We start from the raw sequence: 23,058 nt of genomic DNA on the forward strand, positions 1-23,058 counted from the left end.
TCATTTTTCTGGACAAGTGGGCTTTGTTCCACGGAAGGTGGGACCTGTTCCCACGGGACGGTGTGCACCTGAACTGGAGGGGGATTAACGTACTTGTGGGTAGGTTTGCTCGTGCTGCTCTGGGGAGTTTACACTAGATTTGCAGGGGGAGGGGAACCAGAGTGTTAGAGCAGACAGTGAAGTGGGGGAGGTTAAAGGTCATGCAAGGACTGCATGTATAGACAGAAATCAAAGGTTTGCACGTGATAGAAATGTTCTCAGGTGCATCTATTTCAATGCAAGGAGTATTGTAGGTAAGGCAGATGAGCTTAGGGTGTGAATTGGCACATGGGATTACAACATTATTGCTATTAGTGAGACTTGGTTGCAGGAGGGGCAGGACTGGCAGCTTAATGTTCTGGGGTTCCATTGTTTCAGATGTGATAGAGGGGGAGGGATGAAAGGGGGAGGTGTGGCGTTATTAGTCAGGGAAAATATCACAGCTGTGCGTAGACAGGACAGCCCGGAGGGCTCGTCTACAGAGGTCATTTGGGTGGAGCTGAGGGACGGGAAAGGTGTGACCACACTAATAGGGTTGTATTATAGACCGCCCAATAGTCAGAGAGAATTGGAGGAGCAAATCTGTAGAGAGAGATAGCAGACCGATGTAAGAAACAGCAAGTTGTAATAGTAGGGGATTTTAACTTTCCACATATTAACTGGGACTCCCACATTGAAAGGGCTGGATGGCTTGGAGTTTGTCAAATGTGTTCAGAAAAGTTTTCTAAGTCAATATATAGAGGTACCAACGAGAGAGAATGCAATACTTGATCTCCTATTAGGGAACCAGGCAGGTCAGGTGAACATTTTGGGTCCAGTGACCATGTCATTAGTTTCAAGTTAGTTATGGATAAGGATAGGTCTAGTCCTCGAGATGAGGTTCAAAATTGGAGAAAGGCCAATTTTGTGAAATGAGAAAGGATCTAGGAAGAGTGGATTGGGATAAGTTGTTTTCTGGCAAGGATGTGTTCAGTAAGTGGAAGGCCTTCAAAGGCGAAATTTTGAGAGTGCAGAGTTTGCATGTTTCTGCCAGGATTAAAGGCAAAGTTAACAGGCATAGGGAGCCTTGGTTTTCAAGGGATATTGACGATCTGGTTAAGAAAAAGAGAGGTGTATAGCAGGTATAGGCAACTAGGTACTTGAAGAGTATAGAAAATGTAAGAAAAGGCAAAAGAAGGAAATCAGGAAGGCAAAAAGAAGACGAGCTGGCTTTGGCAGATAATGTGCAGGTAAACCCGAAGGGTTTCTACAAGTATATTAAGAGTATAAGGATAGTAAGGGACAAAATTGGTCCCCTAGAAGATCAGAGTGGTCGTCTATGTGTGGAGCCTCAGGAGATGGGGGAGATCTTAAACAGTTTTTTTGCATTGGTATTTAGTCAGGAAACTGGCATAGTGTATATGGAAGGAAGGGAAACAAGCAGTAGTGTCACGGAACATATGGAGATTAAAGAGGAGGAGGTGCTTGCTGCCTTACAGCGAATAAAGGTAGATAAATCCCCCGGGCCTGACATGATATTTCCTCGGACCTTGAGAGAGACTAGTGTAGAAATTGCAGGGGCCCTGGCAGATAGATTAAAAATGTCCTTAGCCACGGGTGCGGTGCCAGAGGACTGGAGGGTAGCTCATGTTCCGTTGTTTAAAAAAGGCTCTAAAAGTAAACCAGGAAATTACAGGCCGTTGAGCCTGACATCAGTAGTAGGTAAATTATTGGAAAGTGTTCTGAGAGATCGGGTATACAAGTATTTGGACAGCCAAGGGCTGATTAAGGATAGTCAGCATGGCTTTGTGCGTGGTAGATCGTGTTTAACGAATCTTGTAGAGTTTTTCGAGGAGGTTACCAAGAAAGTAAATGAAGGAAAGGCTGTGGATGTTGTCTACATGGACTTTAAGGCCTTTGACAAGGTCCCACGTGGGAGGTTAGTTCAGAAGGTTCAGACACTAGGGATCCATGGAGAGATTGTAAACTGGATTCGAAGTTGGCTGTGTGGGAGAAGACAGAATGGTAGTGGATGATTGTTTCTCAGACTGGAGGCCTGTGACTAGTGGTGTGCCTCAGGGATCTGTGCTGGGACCATTGTTGTCTGTTGTCTATATCAATGATCTAGATGATAATGTGGTAAATAGTGTCATCAGCAAACTGCTGATCCAAAGATTGGAGGTGTTGTGGACAGCAAGGAAGGCTTTCAAAGCTTGCAGAGGGATCTGGACCAACTGGAAAAATGGGCCAGAAAATGGCAGATGGAATTTAATGCAGACAAGTCTGAGGTGTTGCATTTTGGAAGGACAAATCAAGGTAGGACATACACAGTAAATGGTAGGGCACTGAGGAGTGCAGAGGAACAAAGGGATCTGGGAGTTCAGATACATAATTCCCTGAAAGTGGCGTCACAGGTAGACAGGGTTGTAAAGAAAGCTTTTGGCATCCTGGCATTCATAAATCAAAGTACTGAGTATAGGAGTTGGGATGTTATGGTGAGGTTGTATAAGACATTGGTGAGGCCAAATTTGGAGTATTATGTGCAGTTTTGGTTACCTAACTATAGGAAGGATATTTGTAAGATTGAAAGAGTGCAGAAAAGATTTACTAGAATGTTGCCAGGTCTTCAGGAGTTGAGTTACAGGGAAAGATGGAACAGGTTAGGACTTTATTCCTTGGAGCGCAGAAGAATGAGGGGAGATTTGATAGAGGTTTACAAAATTATGAGGGGTATAGACAGTAAATGCGAGTAGGCTCTTTCCACCTAGATTAGGAGAGATAAGTACGAGAGGACATGGCTTTAGGGTGATGGGGGAAGGATTTAGTGGGAACATTAGGGGGAACTTCTTCACAGAGTGGTGAGAGTGTGGAACGAGCTGCCATCTGATGTGGTAAATGCGGGCTCACTCTTAAGTTTTAAGAATAAATTGAATAGATACATGAATGGGAGAGGTCTGGAGGGTTATGGACTGGGTGCAGGTCAATGGGACTAGCAGAATAATGTTTTGGCATAGGCTAGAAGGGCTGAATGGCTTGTTTTCTGTGCTGTAGTGTTCTATGGTTCTATGGGTGAAAGCTCCCTGGAATGGAACTTGTAATGACTACATAGAAGAATTGGAGGAGGAACACAAACTGTTGCTCAGTTGACATTTCATATGATGCCTCTTCAGTTATCGTATGAAGAAGCATTTATTTGTTATTTATGTAAACATAAATACTTCTATGCTTCAGAATAAAACAGCTTGTTAGTCATATAGAAAATATTTAATAAATTTTTTTAGAAAATAAATGGTGTTCATCAAGAAGGCTTTATTTATTGTCGAAAAAGTGAAATATTGCATTTTGTGGTGTTGTCCTAGATGGTATTCTTTTAATATGGACATACAAATGACCCAGATAATAGTTCCAAGGTTACTGCAGTTCCCTCAAATAAATGTTTCAAAATATAATGAATTCTAAAATAATTTTATTAGTTTTGTTTGATATTTCAACATTTACCTCACCCTCCTATGTTCTTACCTTTATGATATGCTCTACAGACTTTGATTTAATATCTGATAATTTTTCAGTATATTTGCCTTCTCAGTATAATGACATCACTTTTGCACAGTGAAAGTTATTCCCTGGAGTAGGAACTGGGGTAGCTATAGATATTGCCAAATTCTTTGTAATGGTCAACAGTTTCATCACCACCATTGACAATAAAATCTAGAACAATAGTTGATGCCTTCATTTGAAATGAAAATATATAGATTCATTGTTTTAACATGCAGTTTTAATCTGAGTCTGTTAAGCAAAGTGGAAGGAATAGTGCTGCAAGAAATTTATCATCATACACAGTGGTTCACCTGAAATCAAACCTCTGGTATATTTTCTTCTTTCTTGCTAAGGCCATCTTGGTTAATGAAAACATGAGACTAAAAACAGAGTCTTCCAAGTATATATGATTGAACAGGAGCCCACCCTGTGCATTCATCAACCAAGCTTGGGTATATTTTGTTTTAATCTATTATTGTGCTTGCATTAGCCATCTGTTATTGAAATACAACCATCTGTTTTGTTGGAGAACTTTACTTTTTTATTATTGAGTATGATTCTGAAGATATTGGAGAAAAAATATTGTGTACAAAGCTGAATACATTTTTTATGGCTCACTTGTTTTTAGCACTAAAGTTGAAAATGTACACTATGACTGTTTGGAAATTGATTGGCAACTGACAGATTTTTCTAGCTGACAAGGTGCAATAGAAGTGAAGGTTAAGAAAATTGCATGTCAACTTGAGCATAAATCACTTTTGTATTGACGGCATACGACAGTGTTAACTGTCATTCAATCTTTTCTCACCTCAGAATACTTTTTATTCTTTGTGCAACTTGAGAAGAATATTTCTAACTCAAAATTCTGTTAGTGCTGGATGCCACTGTAATAAAGTTTATTTTCTTGCATTGCTCAGCAATTTTTAGATTTGATCAAAATCTCATTCATATCATGGCAATATGTAATGCAATCTAATTTTACAAGTTTATAAGACAGCATAACATAGTTGGAAATTATGAATGTTTGTGCAAAATCTTTAACTTTCCAGCTTCAAAAAGAATAATTTCTTTTATTGTTTAAAACACTTGCTTTCCTGCATCACAGTCCATTAGCACACCATTTCCAGAACAAAGCTGGCAAGTTATTTGCTGCCATCCTTTGCCTGGGGTTGTTTTGTTTTAGATCATTAGAGACTTTTTGAAGTTGGTTTGTTTCTTGAGCATTTCTTCTTCCATCTGGCAATAAGTCTTCTCTTCCCAGAGGTTTTATCCTAATTGATGAACCAAGAATGGAAACTTGCCATGTGGTGAGACACAGATGGTAATTTACATTAGTTCTACTTTATAGTTCAGTATTTTGGTGCATTAGTGTATTACACACTTGCCTAAATGAACAATATAAGTGTGACCTGCTGTCAAATATGGATAAGTAAAATTCTTGCTAAATAAATCATGCGATTATATATCCTTGCCTGTGAAATAATGATGGTAACAATTCATAAATACCACAAAGCAAAAAGTGGAAATAGCTTAGAATAGTTTACTTGCCATTATGAAATTGTGGTTGGGAAAAATTCCTTGATAATAAATGGACATAAAGGCCAGAAGTATCAACTTGGAAGAAGATGATGAATTCTAAATATAAGAATTACATTTTTTTTCTTGACAATAATATAAACAGAAAGTGCCTTATTGAGGATTATAGTTACAGTATCCTAAACTTGCCTGGATATGGAGCTTTTTTAAAAAAAAATACAAAATGTAAAAAAATACTATGTTACATTTATGGGTGACAGATATCCATTAAGAACTATAGTTGTGGTGTTTCAGTTATTGTGCTTGAGTATTTAAATTAGAATAGTTTTCAAACTATGCAGTGGGCATGTTGCCTACGGAGCACAAAGCTAAAAATACATGCAGAAACTGCACATAATTTTCAGACCATTATTTAGTGTATTCTGGAATTTAAGCGATGTAGCCTAATAGGAGGTGGTTCAGCTGCAAGAATGCAAACTTTGAAAATTACTCCTTTATGTGAGCAAATTTTGCTTTGTGAAAAACAAACTGATGCAATGTTCATTTTAATTTGAAATTTTCCACATGTCAATTTAAATCCTTGAAACATATGTATCCAAACTTCTGTAAGGTGCAATAGGAGTGTAAATCTCTATATTTTTAAAAAATGTATCTGTCACTGGCTTGCAACAGGAAACAAATGCAAGCACTGAATTGATATAAAATTTGTGTTGGTTTTGCATTGCATTGTTCAGCAAGCAGTACTGGACAGAATACTAAGAACATAAGAAAATAGGAGGAGGAGTAAGCCACTTAGCCCCTCAGACATGCCCCACTAATCAATGTGGTCATGGTGGTTGATCTGTGCCAGACATAGATTCCTCCTTTGTGCCAGTTCTCCATATCCCTCAATTCCCTGATCTTCCAAAAACTTACCTAGTTTTTAAATATCGCCAATGATCTAGAATCTACAACCCTCTGGTGTAGAGAATTCCAGAAATTAATCGCGCTCTGTGTGAAGTTCCTACATAACTTAATTTTAAATGATCACTTCCTGATCTTGTAACTACGTCTCCTCATTCCAGTTCTCCCACTAGTTGAGACATCTTGAAATCTGGCCTGTCGTGCTCTCAAAGGACTTTTTATACAGTGACCTCTCATTCAAACTCCAAAGAGTATAGATCTAATTTCTTTGACCATTTGGAATGGGGCAATCTTCACATCACAGGAATTAACCAAGTGAATCACTTTTGAGTTGCCTCCATTGCCAGTATATCCCTTCTTAAATAAGGGGACCTAAACTGTGCACCGTACTCCAGGTATGACCTCACCAGTAACTTGGACAATTGTAATAACTCTTCTCTTTTTTCTAAACTCCAACCCTAAAGGGCAATATGCCCTATCACTTCCTAACCACTTGCTGCATCTGCATGCTAACTTTTTATTGCAATTTGTGCACAAGAACATGTAGATACCTCTGTATTCTGCTCACCTGTTATCTTTCTCCATTTGGATGTCTGCCTTTTAGGCTCCTTTTACTGAAGTGCATAACCTCGCAATTTTCCACATTAAACTGCATTTGCCAAGTTTTTGCCCATTCTCTCCCTCTGTCTATATTCAGTTGCAGAGTCCTCGCATCCTCCTGCCAATTTTTATGTCACTGGCAAACTTGGATACCTTGTACTATGCCCCCTCTTCCACATCATTAATATACATCAAAAATAATTGAGGGTCAAGAACTGATCCTTGGGGTGCTCCACTAGTTGTATTATTCCAGCACGAATGGGGAATGCCATATCAACTCTTCGGACCTTATGGTATTTGAAAATCTGCTGGTACACTGAGCCACTGAGAAGATGAAAATCAAATACAGGTGTTTTGGACAGGATGAAAAAGACAATTTAAAAACACTGTTTTCTTCCGTACCCTATTCCATTATTAATAACTGATTTAGAATACTGCAGTACTTAGAAATGGCTGCAACTAATGTAAATGGGTTTTACTTATCCCGTGTGCAGTAATAGATGGGCACATGTGGACGCATGAGGCAAATGGAGATTTAACAGGGATGTGGCAGATAGCCTTTAGAAGTACTTGGAAGTTGGGTGCATAAATGTCAAAGTTGTTTTCCAAAAGTATTCCCATTGGAAATATTTCTCACTTGTTTATAACTCTACTAATTTTCTAGAAATGATGGGTTTTTTAAACATGACCCCTAAAAGGCAATTTCATTAGTAGAAATAAGAAAATGCAATCAATTCAACAGATCGGAAATAATGATCCTGTAAGATTTCTCAAGGTGCTAATTAGCCACTCAACTGGCATTACAATGAAAACGTTTCTCGAGTCAGCTATAAATAGAATTTGTTGCATCTTTAATGTAGTAAAATGCCCCAAGACTTGATGTGCAATGAATGTCTTTGTTATTTTATTTTAAAAATGTATCATAAAAGTTATCAGCCTCATTGCTCAAATAACTTCGCATAGTTTCCATCTAACATTTTCCAACATAGTTAAAAAGAAAATCATCAATATAGCCAACGCAATACCAGTATTTCTGTGCTGATTAAAGAGAATCAACATGGATCTGTAAAAAAAAAAGTACTAATTTCTAATAAACCTAATTAAAGGAAATAATTAAAGGAGTAGATTAGGTAACATAGCTTATAAATGCTCCCAGTGGCAGTTTGGCTCCACATAGACTGTAGCTAAAATAAAAGCTCATGAAAGCTGTTAACCAGCTTAGGAGGTTAAGGGCAAAAAAAAAGAGGGTGAGTATAATTAGTTAATGCTTGAGTTTGAAGTGAAGAGTGGTGCCTTTAGATCTGTGCTGGGGATTCACTGCATTATTTAATTATTAAAAGACCATGGAGAGTTGTAGATCCAAATTTGCCAGTGCTCCAAAGCTTGGTGGTATGGATGGGAACAAGAAAAATTGCCAAGAGACATTGATAAATTCAGTGAGTTAGCCAAACATTGCAACTGGATTTCAACATGGGTAAATTTAACAAGAAAACGAGAAAAGGATGAATCTTTGATTATTTAAATAGTGAACAGACGTGACTTAAAAAGATTTGGTGGACCATGATGGCAGATTGCCAAATTCTGGTAATTATGTTCAAAAAATAAATCAAAGACCAACATAATGTTTGCCTTTGTAACTAGAAGGTTAGAATATAAAGTTGACAATGTTTTGCTATAGCAATACAGGGCCCTGGTTAAACCACCTCTGTAGAGCTATATCATCCAAGTTACAGTACCTTGTGATCTATTGGCCTGGAATTAATTTGGCACAAATTCACCAGAATATTATCAGAGCTCCATGGATTAGATTTTGAAGAGATTCCTTGGAATCCGGAAGGTCAGAAGATGATTTGAATCAAGTTTTTTTTTACAGCTTGGAAAGAATTGATGCTATAATCCTGATAAACTACTTCTGGTGGAGCAGTCTAGGACAAGATATAAATCCAGACTAAGCCATTCAGGAGAGAAGTTACAAGATTCTTCATTTGTGACGAAGTGCAGTAGATATAGAAGTCTCCCACAAAAAGTGATGGATAGCAGATCAAGTAATAATTTTAAAGCTTATATTGATGCATTTGCTTCTGTGAGCCAAGCTTTTAAAAGGATATGAGGCTAAGTGCCATACATTCGAGGTAGATAAAATAGATAAGAATTCAAGGTGAGGTACAATTTGGCCTTGATCACATTGAATAGTACAACATACTCGAGAGGCTTAGTGATTTGCTGCAGTTCCAATGGATGCTGTTCTGAAAGAAATCAATTTGCCCATGAATGCTATTACTTTTTGTTGGAAAGGTTTTTTTCTATTGACACCAAACTTAAGTTGGCAATTTCACCCAAGTTTGTGTATGGAGAATTTGTAACTGCTGCTGGCAAATTCTTTTTCCAGTGGATCTGTGGGGTGGGCTTTTGAGGGATTGAGAGAGTTTCGCATTGTTCTGGGCAGCGTTTAGAGTCTAATAGACTTATGCAAGAGAGGTACCCAGAAAATGGCGGGCAGACATGCAATTGGTTTGATATGTTCCATTTGGCACCAAGTTGCCAGAATATTCACAACCATCACCTCTGTCTTTGTCAGTTTGCAGCACTTTTTACATTCTCCTGTGCTCCCATGTCAATTCCATCATTAACAATGTCTCTAAGCACTTCAGAATAAATTATTTCCTTCTGCACTTGTATGCAGAACTACCCTTTAGTACAGTGATAGCTACCTAAGTAATTTGTTCAGTCTTAACATACAATTTCAGCCAATTACCACTAACATTTAAATTTCAATCATTCAAGCTGTTTAATGAAACAGTAAAACAATTGTGGAAATCTGAAATAAAAACAGAAAATGCTAAAAATACTCAGCAGCATTTCTAGCATTTTCTGTTTTTATTACAACTATTTAATAGATTTTATATTAAGGAAATCATGAATCAAGAGTTTTGAACCAAATTTTCTGAAGAGATAAACGAGAGACCAGTAAATAACTCCAGGCCTGACATGCAATCTGAGTTTCCAAATTTTAACAAGGGAACCACAGTTGAAGTTACTACAAATCAAAACTGAGTGTGATTCTTCAGAACAGAAGAACACAAATTTTCATTACCATAAATGTCGTCATTTGTACAAAAATAGAAAGCAGTACCATGGATGCTGGAAATGTGATATAAAAACAGAAAATCCTGTAAGTACTTGGGTTAGGCAGGGCCTCTGGAGGGAGAAATAGTTGATGTTTCAGGTCATTGTCCTTTCATTGGAACTTGTCTGAAGTAAAACTTCTCAATTCAATTCACATTCTGCTCAGTTGTTTGAAATAAGCAAGGGTGTTCTGAAATCCTCAAGTTGAGGAGCGATTAATTCATGCTGCTCATGTATGTTGTGAAATTCTGCACAAGGCATGTTCTTGAAGAGCCCATATGGGAATGAAATCTATTTTCAAATGCTGTGATTAAAATTATACAATCCAAACTCGAGGTTATGAATCAAGTAAAACCCTTGGGGAAGAATAAAAATGAAGACATTGAAATCACAAAAATGAGATCACTTAAGTGGGTATGTTTGTTTTAACTGTGAAATTGCTCATTTTTATTTTAAACAAAGTTCCTTGATGATAGAATTTTAAAAAGTATTTGATTGGTTTGTCAAAAACACGGTGAAATGTTTAAGTTAGATTTCATTACACATTTTTCCAAATACCCTTTTAATATTTAGATTTAACATCAGAAGTGTGATTTGTATCATGATGAGCAGTACATGGCTGTTAAACAGGAAGTGCATTCTGTGTGGAGTGCAACATCAATAGAAAAGAATAAAGATTTTATGATGTAAATGGTAGAGTTTAAAAACTTGAAACAGACAGAAATAGTTCCATGAATGACTATACAGTGTGGTTGTTTTTTCCCCCAATATATTTGGTGTTTGTAATTTTTTGTACCTTGGATCAGTTGTATTAGGCCAGATCTTTCTGGTCCAGGCCTGCTGCCCCAAGTCACTGCCCATGGTCCTTGCATGTTCTCGCGCACCTGGCTAGTTGCATATGACCAATTTCACTGGCTTTCCACAATCTTGAGGAGAGAGCTCCAAACAACAACCAGGATGAATGTGGTCAAGTACTGAGGTCCTGTCCGCAGAATCTCCTTGACGGAGGGAAAAACTGAGGGTGGAAATTTGTCCTCTGATAAGCTACCATGGCTTTGGATTTTTAAGTCTTTGTGTTTCGCAGATATTTAAAGTCTTATTAGCATTGAACTAGACAGCAATTAAAAATTTATTAAAATATAATTAATTAAAAATACAATTACACAGAAGATTCAGCACACAAACAGCACCTGTTGTTTGTGATCCACTCAAGCTCCTGCCCATCCATTCTCATCCAATGAACAGTACAACTATTGATTCCTTTGACCCTCCCAAATGCTTGTCTAACTTTGCCTCTGTATCTGTCCTATCATAGCTGAGAACAAGTTCTCATCAATTTCCAAACAAGAGATCTCTTATCTAGATGAAGGGTCTCAAACTGAAATGTTGACTGTCCATTTCTCTCTCCAGATGCTGCCAGATCTGCTGAGTTCCTCCAGCATCTTGTCTGTTGCTCCAGATTCCTGCATCTGCAGTCTCTTACAAGTTTCTGGTTTGATTTCTTGCTATTTGTCTTACAATGCTGACCTTTAGGTGTTGTTCTTTTCCACAAGTGAAAGTCTTCTCATTAGTACTGTCGGATCCGGTTGTTTCCGAGTCCACCGGTTTTTTCAGGAGTCCAAGAATGAGCTGAAAACAACTTGGTGCTTCACAAAGTTTTACTGGAAAAGTTTAAAACAAAGAAACAGTCACAGAGCACATGACACTAGCTTTACTACTAGGAGATGGGCCAAGACAATTAGGGCTGGTGGGTAAGAGAGCGAGAGAGAGAGAGCAAGGTAAGTAAGAGAGAGATAGAGGCAAGAAAGTGATTAACAAAAAAAAACACCTTTTATACCTGAGATAAGAGGTACGCCTTAGCTAACAATAGTCCAATCAGAAAACCTATTAGATACCTGTGGCAAAAGCAGCCAGTGAGAAAAGACATATTCACCTGATGGACAAACCAATAAGCTAAGAAGTGGCCATTCCTTGTACAACCACTTGAGGTGTATTAAACACTATGCATGTTATAAAAACTACTTAAAACAGTCGAATCCGACAATACCAAGACCTCCTTCATATTGCAGTCTAACAGTATATAGATAATAAGTTAAAGGTATATGACATGCTGCTTATAAGGGGCTGGGTAACTTCCATCCTAAAGCATGCATTCTAATTGCCCCTTAGCTTCCCTCTTCCATTCTAAAGCTCACGTTCCCTAATTACAATTTCCATTTTATTAAAAAGCAGGCATACCACTTGACCTTCCTGTTCAACAGAACCACAATGTAAATACATCCAAGGATACCTAGGGAACACCATGTTCATTGTGTTAAGAAATCCCATCAAAACTGGGCTTTATTGGAGTGCAGTGATGAGTTGTATTGATAGATTTTGTTCAGGGCATCTGTCAGAGAGTAGCAACTCAAAGCATGTGTGTCCGTCCACAACTTCAGTGCAAATGGCAGAATGTAGGCAATTTCCTTCAGAATGAATGTCCACATCCGCTAAGTTTTGGCCCATTATTTAAACTTGCTATTATAGTTAAGGAGAACTCATGAGTCACCTTGATCTATAATGGATCAAGGCAGTTTCAAAAACTGCACTGCAAGCTCTCCGTTTTGCTGCTGGGATGTAAAGATAAATAATATATTTGAGGTAAAACAAAGAGATTCAGAGTTATATTTGTTAGAGAAGGTTTCTTTCCTCCCAGTCCCCATCACTCAAAACAGAAGGCTTATGAAAGCCATAATCTATTTCCATTAACTGGACCTTTGAGTGCGTTGCTTATCTTGGAAAGAAATATCTGCATTTACTTGTATATTATGTTTCATTCTACAGCAAAAGGGTAGAGTTTCTGCTTTGAGTTCAATTCACAATTCAAGAACAAATTGGACTTAAAATTCCGTTTTTTTTTCCAAAGTAAAACTAAATTTCAGTTTTTCACTGCAGATAATTTGCACAATTGCAGACATAAAATCCCCCATGAGCCAGTGGAATCAGATTAAATCATCTTTAGATGATAATTATTTATTTAGTTTTTTTTAAAACCTTATGGATTAAAACATTTCCATGACGATTGACAATGTACAGTTTTCTTAATACAACAAAAAATGAGTTTTATTCTGGAAAACATTATTAGTATGCGTTGAGACCAATAGTTGAGCAGTGCAATTTTAAGTAATAACATCTAACTTCAAATAAAACTAAACAATAAATTACTATCATTTCAAATGTTTTTTTGGAAATGCATTTGTTTTTAAATTTGAAACCTTTTACGATATGCCTTTTTTAAAAAAAAACTTTGAATGTCCTTGATGAATTGCAAATTGGCACAATAAACAGGAACTGGCCATTCTGATTAATTTGATTTTAAAGTATCACCATAGAGGCATGGAGTCGTATGGTGCGGAAATGGATCCTTCAGCCTACCCTGTCTGAAGTGATTATCAAGCATTCATTAACGTAAATCCCATTTTATACTCCCCACGTTACCACACTTCCCCAGATTCTACCACTATCACTCCACTCTTGTACACACTTGGAGCAACTTAGAGTGGCTAATTAACCTAACAAGCAGTACATCTTTGGAAAGTGGGAAGAAATCAGAGGAAATTAAGAATATTAAACAGTCACCTGTATGGTAAGAGTATGATAAGGGACTCTTGACCTCGCAATCTACCTCGTTAAGGCCTTGCATCTTATTGTTTGCCTGCACTGCACTTTTTCTGTAACTGTAACACTTTATTCTACATTCTGTTATCGTTTTCCCTTGTACTATCTCAATGCACTGATGTGATGAGATGATGTGTGCATGGCATGCAAAATAAAGTTTTTCACTGTACCTCGTTACGTGTGACAATAAACTAACTTAGCAAATCCACCTGGTCACAGGAAGACAAAAACTCCTTGCAGACAGTACAGGAGCTCAGGATTGAACCTGACTCTTTGGAACTGTGAAGTAGCAGCTCTACTAGCTGCAGCATCATATTGACCAATTTGTCAGCTTTATTCATATTGCTTTTCACATCATCTCCAGGGTCTCTGTCTGTTGTCAACAGTACAGCACAGGAAAAGGCCTTTCAGCCCATCTTTGTCTATGCTGACTGTGATGCCAGTCTAAGTGATTACATCTGCCTGCACTTGGTCTTTCTCCCTCTGTTCCCTGCCTGTTCATGTGCCTGCCCAAGCCCTCTTAAATGTTGTTATCACATCTGCTTTCACCACCTTCCCTAGTGGCATGTTCTAGACTCCTACCACTCTGTAAAATAAAACTCACTCGGCACACCTCCTTTCAACTTTCCCCCTTTCGCCTTAAACCTATGCCCTCCAGTATTTGACATTTCTACCCTGGGACAAAGACTCCAACTATCTACCCTATTCATGCCTCTCATAATTTTATGTATTTCTCTTGCGTCACCCTTGGCTTCCGACGCTCCAGAGAAGATGGTCCAAATTTGTCCAAACTCTCGTTATAGCTGATACTTTGTAATAAGTCGACACAACCGACCACAGATGCTGGAATCTAAAGCAAATGACAATCATCTGGAAAAATTCAGCAGCATCTGGGGGTGGGGTGTAGAGGAATTGCTGACATTTTGGGTTGAGACCCTGCATCAGGACTGAGAGTAGAGAGAGAGATGATCAGCATAAAGAGGAAAGGGGGAGGGGTGAGACAGGGACTGGTAGGTAGTAGATGAGGGGGGTGATAGGTAGAAGGAGCCAGGTGGGGGAGGTGGAAGGGGCACTGTGATTGATGGAGCCCTCTCTCACATTTCCTCTTTCTTAGACCTCTGCTCTCATCCTTCATCCTTCACCCTCCACCCCTCCAAACAGAACAGAGATGGAGTTCCCCTGGTCCTCACCTTTCACCCTACCAACCTTTGATACCTAATAAGTTTGTGCTTTTCCAAATGTGAGTAAATACTGTCCCTAAGAATCTTCTCCAGTAATTTCCCTACCACTCCTGTATGGCTCACTGGCCTATAATTTCCTGGATTATCACTGTTGTCCTCCTTAAATAAAGGAACAACACTGGCTAGTCTCCAGTCTTCCGACACCTTGCCTGTGGCTTAAAGAGGATGCAAAGGTCCCTGTCGAGGCCTCAGTAATCTCCTCCCTTTCCTCCCTCAGTATCTACCTTAATGTTTTTCAAGACACCCAACACCACTTCTTCCTTAATAATTGGTTTATTGTTGTCATGTGTACTGAGATGTAGTGAAAAGCTTTGTTTTGCATGCTATCCAGACAGATCATTCTAAATGTAAGTACATGGAGGTAGTACAAAGATTATAGAATATAGTGTTATATTTACAGTGAAAGTGCAGTGCAGGTAGTCAAGTAAGGTGCAGGGATCATGACGAGGTAGATTGAGAGATCAATAGTTCATCTCTATTGTACAAGAGACCTGTTCAAGAGTCTTATCAAAGTGGGATAGAAGCTGTCTTTGAGCTTCGTGGTATGTGTTTTCACTCGCTGCGCCCAACAATATCAACGTGCTGCTCCTGATCTCACCATCATCCATGTCCATCTCTTAGGTGAATACTGGTGTATTCCCTGCTTTGTCCTTCAGTGAACCTACTTTTTGCCTAGCCTTCCTCTTACTCTTGATATACACATTAAATGCCCTGGGATTCTCCTTAAGCCAACTTGGCCCCTTTTAGCACTCCTAATTCCTTGTTTAAGTTCTTTCCTGCTTTCTTTATCTTTCCCAAGAGCCTTGTCCGATTTCAGCTTCTTAAACCTTGCATACCGTATGCTTCCTTTTTCTTTTTCATTAAACTAACAATATTTCTTTTCATCCAAGGTTACCCAAACCTTGCCATCCTTATTTTTCATCCTTACAGGTACATGCTGGCCCTGAATTCTAACCAGCTAGCCTTTAAAAGGCCCCCACATGTCAGATATGAATTCACCCCCAAATAGTCTACTTTCCCACTTCCTGACTTGTATTGTAATTAACCATCCCCCAATTTACCACTTTTCATCCAAAGACCAGTTCTATCTTTGTCCATTATTATCTTAAAACTTAAGGAATTATGATCACTGTTCCCGAAACGCTTCCCCCACTGAAACTTCAATCACCTGGCCATGCTCTTTTTCCCTGTATAAGGTCTATACTGCACCTTCCCCTTGTTGGACTATCTACGTATTATTTCAAGAAATGATCCTGGATGCACCTAACAAATTTTGCCCCATCTAAGCACCTAGCACTAAGGGAGTCCCAGTCAATATTGGGGAAGTTATAATCACCCTGTTGTTTTGCATCTTTCCATGATCTGCATTGATGTACAGAGGGATCTTGGGTTGCACGTCCATATTTCCCTGAAAGTGACAACACAAGTGAATGCAGTATGCAGGAACTTTCTGATTTCAAGATGGGCCTTTAAATTGTGAATTCCAGAATTGAAGATCTTGGCCACCAAAGATGGAATGGTTAAATCTGGGGCTGCTTGAAGTGGAGAAGCCAGTGGGGTTCAGTTGAAATAGGGACTAAAGGTAAATTGAACTCGATAGAAATTAGAACAGGAGCATCATAATTCTAGTTAACTCAAATTTACAGAACGTGGAAAGCAAGTGAGTGGCCAGAAGTGAATAGGGCTAACCAAGTCTATAGGTAATAAAGGTGAATATGATGTTTTAGCAGCAGAGGGGTTGAACAGAGATGAGCTGGGCGATGCTACGGAAGTGGAGGCAGGCGGTCATAGTGAAGCATAGTCATGGCGACCGCTTGGCTTAGCACTTGTGTTCCGTCCTCCGTGGCGTTCTGGAGCTCCTGGTTGCTAGCCACTTTAATTCCCCTCCCCATTCCCACACCGACCTGTCTGTCCACTGCCAGAGTGAGGCTAAACGCAAACTATTTACAGGACCTCATATTCTGCCTGAATGGTCTACGGCCCAATGGAATGAACATAGAATTCTCAAATTTCAGGGAAACTGCTCCCCCTCTGTCCCCTTTCTCTCCCCTCCCGATCTGCCCTGTTCCTCCTGCACCACCCCTGCCCCCCATCACCCTGTTTCTTTCTCCTCCTCCACCCACTGCATCTGCCCATCAGCCACATACTCGTCCCATCGGGTGCCCTCCCCGACTGTTTCCATCTGTCCCACCCCACGTCCCTTATTTGATTCCATGCTCCACCTTCCTTTCCTGTTGGATTCCATCATCTGCAGCGATGTGTTGCCTCCACCAATCATGTCCAGCTTCTGTCGCCACTTCCACTCTTCTCTCCTCCATCTGCTTATCACCCCTCCTCACCTGGATCCGCCTACTGCTTGCCAGCTCTTGCTGTAGCCCTTGCCTCTTGATGCTCACTGCTCCCCTCCAGCTTTCAGTCCAAATGAAGGGTCTCAACCTGAAACGCCAACTGTACATTTCCCTCCACAGGTACTGCCTGACCCACTGACTGGCCCCCAGCATTTTGTTCGTTGCTCCAGATTCCAGTTTCTGCAGTCTCTTGTGCTTCCCGTCGCAGTGATGGAATGAATTTTTGCTTCATTGCTAGGCTAAGAAATCAAGGATGATACCAAAGTTACAAAATCTCTTTTAGCTTTTGACTGTTAATGTAGAAGGGGATGAGTTGGTGAATAGAATAGAGTTTATGGTGGCAGATGTTGGCTTTGTTCACTATTTAGTTGGGGCAAAATGACGTTGCCTGATAATATAAAAGTAAGAACTGTTTCTCAAGTGAATCATAGAATGATTATTCAGACTCTCATCTGGTAAACAAAAGCCCTGAATGCAGACTTGCATCAGAATTATTTACTTCCGTGACCATGTTGCACTCTTTTCTGATTTTCTTTGTGATTATTTCTATTTTGAAAAAAATTGAAGTGTATATTTAAAGACCGTTGAAACACCATCAGCAATTTATTTAAAGAAAGTTAAACAAAAATGTTAAATTTTACAATAAGTTCCAGAACAACAAGTCTCAGAATTATATTAATTATTAATGGAATTTTGATACTAATTTAGTTGTACATATTTAACAGGTGTTCCAGATCGCATATGTTATAATAAAGGCTGCAAATTCTCCACGACCTGGGAATTGGATTTTAGAGCGGTCAATTGATGGAATCACATACAAACCATGGCAATATTACGCTCTAACAGATACGGAGTGTCTGACCCGCTACAACATTGTGCCTCGGCCAGGCAACCCAACATATGTAACAGATGATGAAATTATTTGTACGTCATTCTACTCAAAAATCCATCCCCTGGAAAATGGTGAGGTAAGGCAGTAAATTATAATTTTGAATATTCTTTATAAAATTCTCATCAAAATTATTTGAGTAATATGAGAAATAGAGGTGAGTTCATTATTCTTGCTGAGTTTGACGTAAGATTGGTGTTGCACATTGAAACACTGCTTGTATTGTTGTCAACGTTGTACTGCATGTTGTAATTAAGTATAAAAATGAACATAATCGGTAAAGAGTATTAGCATGACCAATGTTAGCACCAATATGTGTGCCAAATATTTTTTTTTGTGGAGTTTTATATTTTGTTGAATAAAATATTGCCAACTATATTCACATGTCTTAGAAGGGAAAACGCACCACAAAAATAAAAAAATAATCCAACTGGAGAATACTTGGGGCAGATAATCTATACGATGTATCAATCAGCATACTGCACTGCAGACTCTCAGGGCAAGTGCTCAAGAGAAGCAGATTTTTGACACCCTAAGTATACGTTCACCCATGCTGAATAGGCTGCGTATTATGGAATGGGGTCTTCTGGGAGAATATTGGAATCAATGTAAAAGAGATGCTTTTAAGTTGAAATAATATTTCCCCACCACCACCACTTGGATATGCAGGGTTCAAAGCTGGGCTGGGTCATGAGATACACGTCAGCCCTTCCATCAGTCACATGCCAGGTCCTAACCTTGTATCCTTGACTCGACCAAATTTGGCAGTCATACTGGTGCTGGACCCCTATCTGCCAGGCGCCCACCAAATACTGTATTCAAAATACTGAGTTGTGAAATTTCTGACACACTATTGTATTGGTATAATTCTGTGTCTTTCACAGTTTAATGGAATAGTTGCTGCAGAATACCACAGAAAAGGTGCGCAATGAAAAGAGCGAAAATATAAAATGTAATTCAAGAAATGTAAGAATGTGGGTGCATACTGTTCTGCAAATGTGCAGAGGCAGAATGTATAGCCTGGTGCACAGGGGAAACTGAAATATTGGATTGTTGCAAAACAGCCCACCCAGTTGTTATTCACAGCATTCTTCCATTCTACTACATCTGGACAGAAATTCAGTAAAGTAGTTCCTATAACTTCCCCCACTTTCCCCCCCTTGAAAGATACCTAAAGGTCTTTCTTGTGGCAGCAAGGTCAGTTCACGTAGATGAGGATGAGTGAGGATTTCCTTGTACGTCTGCAATGATCCCTTATTCTAACTGTCAAAAAGCATCTTGGAACGGACTGATTTATTGTGTTTCAGTCACTGTTCCAACATATCAATAATTTCTCACAGCTTCTCATCCTCTCCCTTTGAAAATTGGTCTGACAGTGAAATAAGTCAGAAAGCAGATTTGTGATGATTTTGATGGCTGAAGATGAGTTTTCACTATTTTGATAAGTGTTGCCGTGAAGGGAGAATTTTATTTTTTCCCCTGCTGCTCTCTCACTTTGTTCATCTGGGAGCGAGATTAAGAACAAACATATCCAAGCTTCCTGTCCCATCAAATCTGACAAAGCAAACCTCATGACATAAAAAATATAAACACAAATTGAAACAGAGTGGCAAATTCAATCAGGCTTCAAGCCCAGCATCAGCAAAGCAATCAGCCGCTCCTCTGCCTCCTCCAAGTAGCTACTTATCAATATGATAATCAACCAGCTGTGTTGCCTGCAAACTGCCAGCCATTCAATAAACTTATGAAAACAACATCTGGAAGCATATTATGTTAACATTATGGTAGTAATATGAAAATATATAGAGTATATTGGAAACAAAGACGATGTAAATAGATCAAGCCCTTTTGTTTTGCATTTGTAAATTAGAACTGTTTCTGGTTGCTCATATTGCACACGAAAATATTTGCCGAAGCTTCATTACTTTAAAATTAACTCCCTTGTGCAATATAAATGAAAGAAGTAATCCAAATAAATAATGTCTCCGGTTCCAGACGTGTAATTATTTCAACCATCTGTGAACTACTGTGCATTGGTTTATGTATTAAAGAGCTGTTATTATAACACAATGGTCCAATATGATATGTGAATTAATATTTTGAAAAATACACTTGTTCAAAATTTAATAAGTAACATGTAAGGTGAAATATAGCCAAAATTTATTTTGCATTTCTATTATTTTACACAGTCATTTGTAATTAGATTTCAATGAACACTTCATTTCAGTTTTTACTGTAATGTTCTAATTTAATCACTTCAAAATATTAAAAAGATAGTGAGTAAAAGTAAAATTGATACAGGAAATGGACATGAAAGCCCACAGCAGACAAGATGTGTATATTTGTTAATGAATATTAAGACTGCCCTACTCTGTTTTCAGATCCATACTTCTCTGATTAATGGAAGGCCCAGCGCTGAAGATCCATCCTCGACTCTGCTGGAGTTTACCTCTGCTCGCTATATACGTCTAAAGCTTCAGAGAATTAGGACACTTAATGCTGATCTCATGACATTAGCATATGATGAGGCAAAGGATATTGACCCTATTGTAACCAGAAGGGTGAGATTTTCTGCTTCCTTTAAAAAAAATTCAAAATACATTTTGAATCGTTTTTCATTCAGTGACATCTGTTACAGATATTCTTTGATTGAGCTCTGAGGCTTTTAAATATCTTGTTTTCTTTTATGAAATATCAGATAAAAGTAATGCTTAATTAATCCTGTTCTGTTTTATTAACATGCTTGCTATTCCATATTTTATATTATAGGGCTTTTCCATTGATATAAATTGTGCACAATAACAGATGATAACAAGCACAACATTATCATTTCATTCTCAGGCAGATTTATGCTAAAGTCATAGTTTGTTTTGAGTCAGTTTGCAAATTGGTACACAGGATGCTGCTTTCATATTACTCTTTGTATAACTGAAGTTCCAAGGGTTAATTTTGAGGATAGAATATGGTTGTGTTGTGATTACGGTGGTTGGACATTGGTTAAACTTACCTTAGCAATTTCTGCAATATTTAGTTACAAACAGAAGATGATTATGAAAGACTAACTGTTCTGCAATTACCCTGCAGTTTCTAAGTGACCTGTGTTACATTTGTTGCCTTTTGGACAAACAGGAATTCATAAGAAATACTGTTTCATCAGTGATGCCCATCTCCCAATGTCAAATAAAAAAAAATGAGCAAAGTTATGCTACACCTGGTGCAGTTAAAATATTGTTCAAGCTTGCATTGTTATGGTTTTGTTGAATGCATACATGAGTGTAGGACGACACAAGTGAATTTGGTAAAATATTCATAAAGCCCTATTAACTGCAAATGAAAGAAATTTGCAAAGAAGTATTTTAAATTACATTTTTCACACTGTAATACTGTGTAGAAATTAAGGATTACTGAAACAATAATATTTTTGTAAAAGCAAATGTTAATATTGATAGTTTTTGATATGGCAGTTAAAAGATTTTAATGTCAGTCATTTGGGAAAGAAAATAATAGTTAGTTCATTGTAATAAAAGCTATAGTATAAAATATTTAAATTTTCCAGATTCAGTTTCCACTTTCCTTAGTTGTTAGTAAGTGACATATCACTAAATAAGTGGTTACTCACTGCAGAAATGTATCTCATCATCATTAACTAGCAGGATGAGGCAGTGTGACTCTGTTTGCTTTTTCATTACCAATGGCTAGAAGAGATTGATAACAGGAATAAAGACAGAAAATGCTGGAATGGTATTTATGACAGTACGTCAAGCACTGTATGCAGTTTCTGGCTTGCTATCCCTTCCTCCCTTCTAGAATGATTTATTATTCTATTTAACTAAGCATGATTTATTATAGAATGAAATGCGCCAACATTGTTGCACTCTTTTTTTCTGAGATTACTGTCCATCTGTCGATTATTCTCAACACTGGTGCCCCACAAGGCTGCGTCCTCAGCCCCCTACTCTACTCCCTATATACTCATGACTGCGTGGCCAGATTCTGCTCTAACTCCATCTGCAAATTTGCAGATGATACCACCATAGTGAGCCGTATCTCAAATAATGATGAGTTGGAGTACAGGAAGGAGATAGAGAGCTTAGTGACATGGTGTCGTGACAACAACCTTTCCCTCAGTGTCAGCAAAACAAAAGAGCAGGTCATTGACTTCAGGAAAGGGGGCAATGCACATGCACCTGTCTACATCAACGGTACTGAGGTCGAGAGGGTTGAGAGCTTCAAGTTCCTAGGAGTGAACATCACCAATAGCCTGGCCTGGTCCAACCACATAGATGCCATGGCCAAGAAAGCTCACCAGCGCCTCTACTTCCTCAGGAGGGTAAAGAAATTTGGCAATGTCCCCTTTGACACTCACCAACTTTTATCGATGCACCATAGAAAGCATCCTATCTGGATGCATCTCGGCTTGGTATGGCAACTGCTCTGCCTGAGACTGCAAGAAACTACAGAGAGTTGTGGACACAGCCCAGCACATCACAGAAACCAGCCTCCCCTCCATGGACTTTGTCTTTACCTCTTACTGCCTCGGTGAAGCAGCCAGCATAATCAAAGACCCACCCACCTGGGACATTCTCTCTTCTCTCGTCACCCATCAGGCAGAAGATACAGGAGCCTGAGGGCATGTACCACCATGCTCAAGGACAGTTTCTATCCCACTGTTATAAGAGTATTGAATGCTTCCCTTGTACGATGAGATGGACTCTTGACCTCACAATCTACCTTATTATGACCTTGCATGTTATTGTCTACCTGCACTGCATCTTCCTCTGTAGCTGTGATACTTTACTCTGCATTCTGTTATTGTTTTTACCTGGTACTATCTCAGTGCACTGTGTAATGAATTGATGTGTATGAACGGTATGCAAGATAAGTTTTTCACTGTACCTCGGTACAAGTGACAATAATAAACCAATGCCAATACCACCTCTTATTGTCCCTGGGAAGTGGCGATGATTGAAGTCTTATCATGAATGCCAGAGTGCTAATGGGGATGGAATTGTAGAATGTAAATCCAATCATGATAAAAGACCAGTGATAAATTTCCAAGTGTCATTATTCACCTAGGCTACTCCCAAACCCTCGGTGTTTATCATCGTGGGGTCCAGGGAGACACATGGGAGCACCAGCACTTGCAGGTTTCCCTCCAACTTTGCCACTGTACTGACCTGGAAATATGTCACTGGTCCTTCAT

General features: G+C 38.8%; 1 protein-coding gene across 1 annotated transcript in view; it reads left to right on the plus strand.

Moving 5' to 3' along the window:
* Positions 1-23,058, plus strand: part of lama2 (laminin, alpha 2) — a 287,962-nt gene that overhangs the window by 73,874 nt on the left and 191,030 nt on the right. Inside the window, exons 4-5 of the mRNA XM_052024602.1 lie at positions 17,692-17,934; positions 20,237-20,416. Of these exons, the coding sequence (XP_051880562.1) occupies positions 17,692-17,934; positions 20,237-20,416 (423 nt within the window). The remainder of the gene's footprint in view (positions 1-17,691; positions 17,935-20,236; positions 20,417-23,058) is intronic.

The sequence above is a fragment of the Pristis pectinata genome, chromosome 10, assembly GCF_009764475.1.
Source record: "Pristis pectinata isolate sPriPec2 chromosome 10, sPriPec2.1.pri, whole genome shotgun sequence".
In the NCBI taxonomy this organism is placed as follows: domain Eukaryota; kingdom Metazoa; phylum Chordata; class Chondrichthyes; order Rhinopristiformes; family Pristidae; genus Pristis; species Pristis pectinata.